Below are 1727 nucleotides of genomic sequence, written 5' to 3'. Positions count from 1 at the left end.
GGGGCTGCAGGTGAGTCGGGGGGCTGGGGGGCCCGGGGGCAGCCGCGTTTCCTCCTCCACCCCGCTGGGCTCCCCGCTAGGATTACTGTTAATCTGGGCTCAGCCGCCCCTGTAAGTGACTGCATTAGCAGATGAAAACGTAATTGTCCGGGAGTTGAAACATCATTATTTATAAACAGCAGCATTAAGCCAAAAGCAGACACGGGTGGGGGGCGGGGGGGCCCCCGCAGCAGGGACTGTCCCCAGAGCTGTCACCGTGGCCAGGGCCGCGCAGCTTTAGGGCCTGGCGAAGGGGCGGCCACTCGCGCGGCCCCGCGCCAGGAACCCACCTCTCCATCCAGCCCATCCTGTGCAATAAACGTCAGCGCCTGACCGTGCTCGCCTCGGCTCCTCCTTCGCGCGGCCTCCGCTCTCGCCTCCGCTCCGGCCTCGCCCTGCAGCCCCGGCCGCCTCCTGCCCCATAAAGCCCCCCCCCGAAGGGCGCTCGGCCCCGGCTAGGGGCCCACGAGACCCCCARGCCTCAACAGCCCCAGCTCCCACCTGGACGCACCATGGCTGTAGGGCAAAGAGGCCAAGAGCAGGGAGATTTGCCCAGTCCTATTTCAAAAACATTTTATTTACAGTATCGTACACGTCTACCCCTGTGTGAACAGTTTTCCCCAGCAGGATTTAACAGCACCCTGGAAAGAAGGTGAAGCAGCAGCAGCAGCTACTGCCTGAGCCGCAGCCCTGGCCGGGCTCTGTGCCCAGAGGGCTCCAGGGGGGCTGGGAGCAGCGCGAGGAGGTGCCCGGAAGCTCCCGCTGCCTCCGGCTTTGCCCCTGCCCGGAGCAGGGCGGGAAAGGGCCCCAGTGCTCGGGGAGGTTCCAGCGGTGCAGAGCAGGGCTCAGGACTGGGCTCGCCCCGGGCCAGCGGGCGCAGCAGGGCCAGGGATGTCCCGGCCACCCTCCAGGACAGGCGGCTCTCGCTGGTCCGGTCAGCCAGAGCTCAGCTGGTCCAGGGCCTCAGCTGAAGAAATAGGTGGATTCCATCACCTTCTTCAGGTTGAAATCACCTAGGGGCAGGCAGGGACAAGAGCCGTTAGGAGAAGCAGGGTGGGAGATGGGGGAACAGGGACAGCCCCCCCGCGCTGGCACAGCTCCTACCGGAGCTTCAGCCGAGATGGGAACATGGGCAGCGAGGGAGCCCGGAGCTCTCCCAGGGCTGCTGTCCCTTCCCATTTACAGTGGGAGGAAGAAGAGGGCAGAAGGGCCCCTCAGCAGCAGGGAGGAGGAGGAAGGGGGACACGGCGGGAGCAGCAGCGCGGCTGCCATCGGCCGCCCCGGGCTCAGCGCGGCAGCTGCCGCGCCGCACGGGCCAGTGCACTTGCCGGCTTCGCTCTGCAAAGACGGAGCAAAGTTTAGCCAGATGGTCTGGCCGAGGCCCGGCTTAGGGATTAGGAGGAGTTAAACTAATTGCCTTAATCCGATTGCATGTGTATCATGCAGATCCTGGCAATTACCATGCTCTGAGCCCCGCTCTCATCTCCAGGCAAATGCTTTGCTGCAGGCACAGAGGAGTGCGAGCAGCAAGGGGCAGCCCCAGCGGGGCGAACGCAGGGCTGAAGCCCAGGGAAGGAGCGGCAGTTCCCGGGAAGCTGCAGGGAAGTGGCTCCAGGCTTGGCTGTGTGGCCCAAGGCAGGCAGCACCGGCTGAGCTTGGGGCGCCCTTCAGCACCGGCTGAGCTTGGG

General features: G+C 65.3%; 2 protein-coding genes across 2 annotated transcripts in view; one reads left to right on the top strand and one right to left on the bottom strand.

Annotated features, from left to right (window-relative positions):
- HCN2 (hyperpolarization activated cyclic nucleotide gated potassium and sodium channel 2) overlaps nt 1–695 on the top strand; it is a 9612-nt gene extending 8917 nt beyond the window's left edge. The window contains exon 9 of the mRNA XM_026038780.1: nt 667–695. Coding sequence (XP_025894565.1) covers nt 667–695 — 29 coding nt within the window. The remainder of the gene's footprint in view (nt 1–666) is intronic.
- Nucleotides 696–906: 211 nt separating this feature from the next.
- The window catches only part of POLRMT (RNA polymerase mitochondrial), a 15856-nt gene continuing 15035 nt past the window's right edge, over nt 907–1727 (bottom strand). Inside the window, exon 20 of the mRNA XM_026038779.1 lies at nt 907–1052. Within this exon, the coding sequence (XP_025894564.1) occupies nt 1003–1052 (50 nt within the window). The 3' untranslated portion in view covers nt 907–1002. The remainder of the gene's footprint in view (nt 1053–1727) is intronic.

This window comes from Nothoprocta perdicaria, unplaced genomic scaffold, assembly GCF_003342845.1.
Source record: "Nothoprocta perdicaria isolate Ctin4 unplaced genomic scaffold, notPer1 scaffold_218, whole genome shotgun sequence".
In the NCBI taxonomy this organism is placed as follows: Eukaryota; Metazoa; Chordata; class Aves; order Tinamiformes; family Tinamidae; genus Nothoprocta; species Nothoprocta perdicaria.
This window is presented reverse-complemented; position numbering and strand designations above follow the sequence as displayed.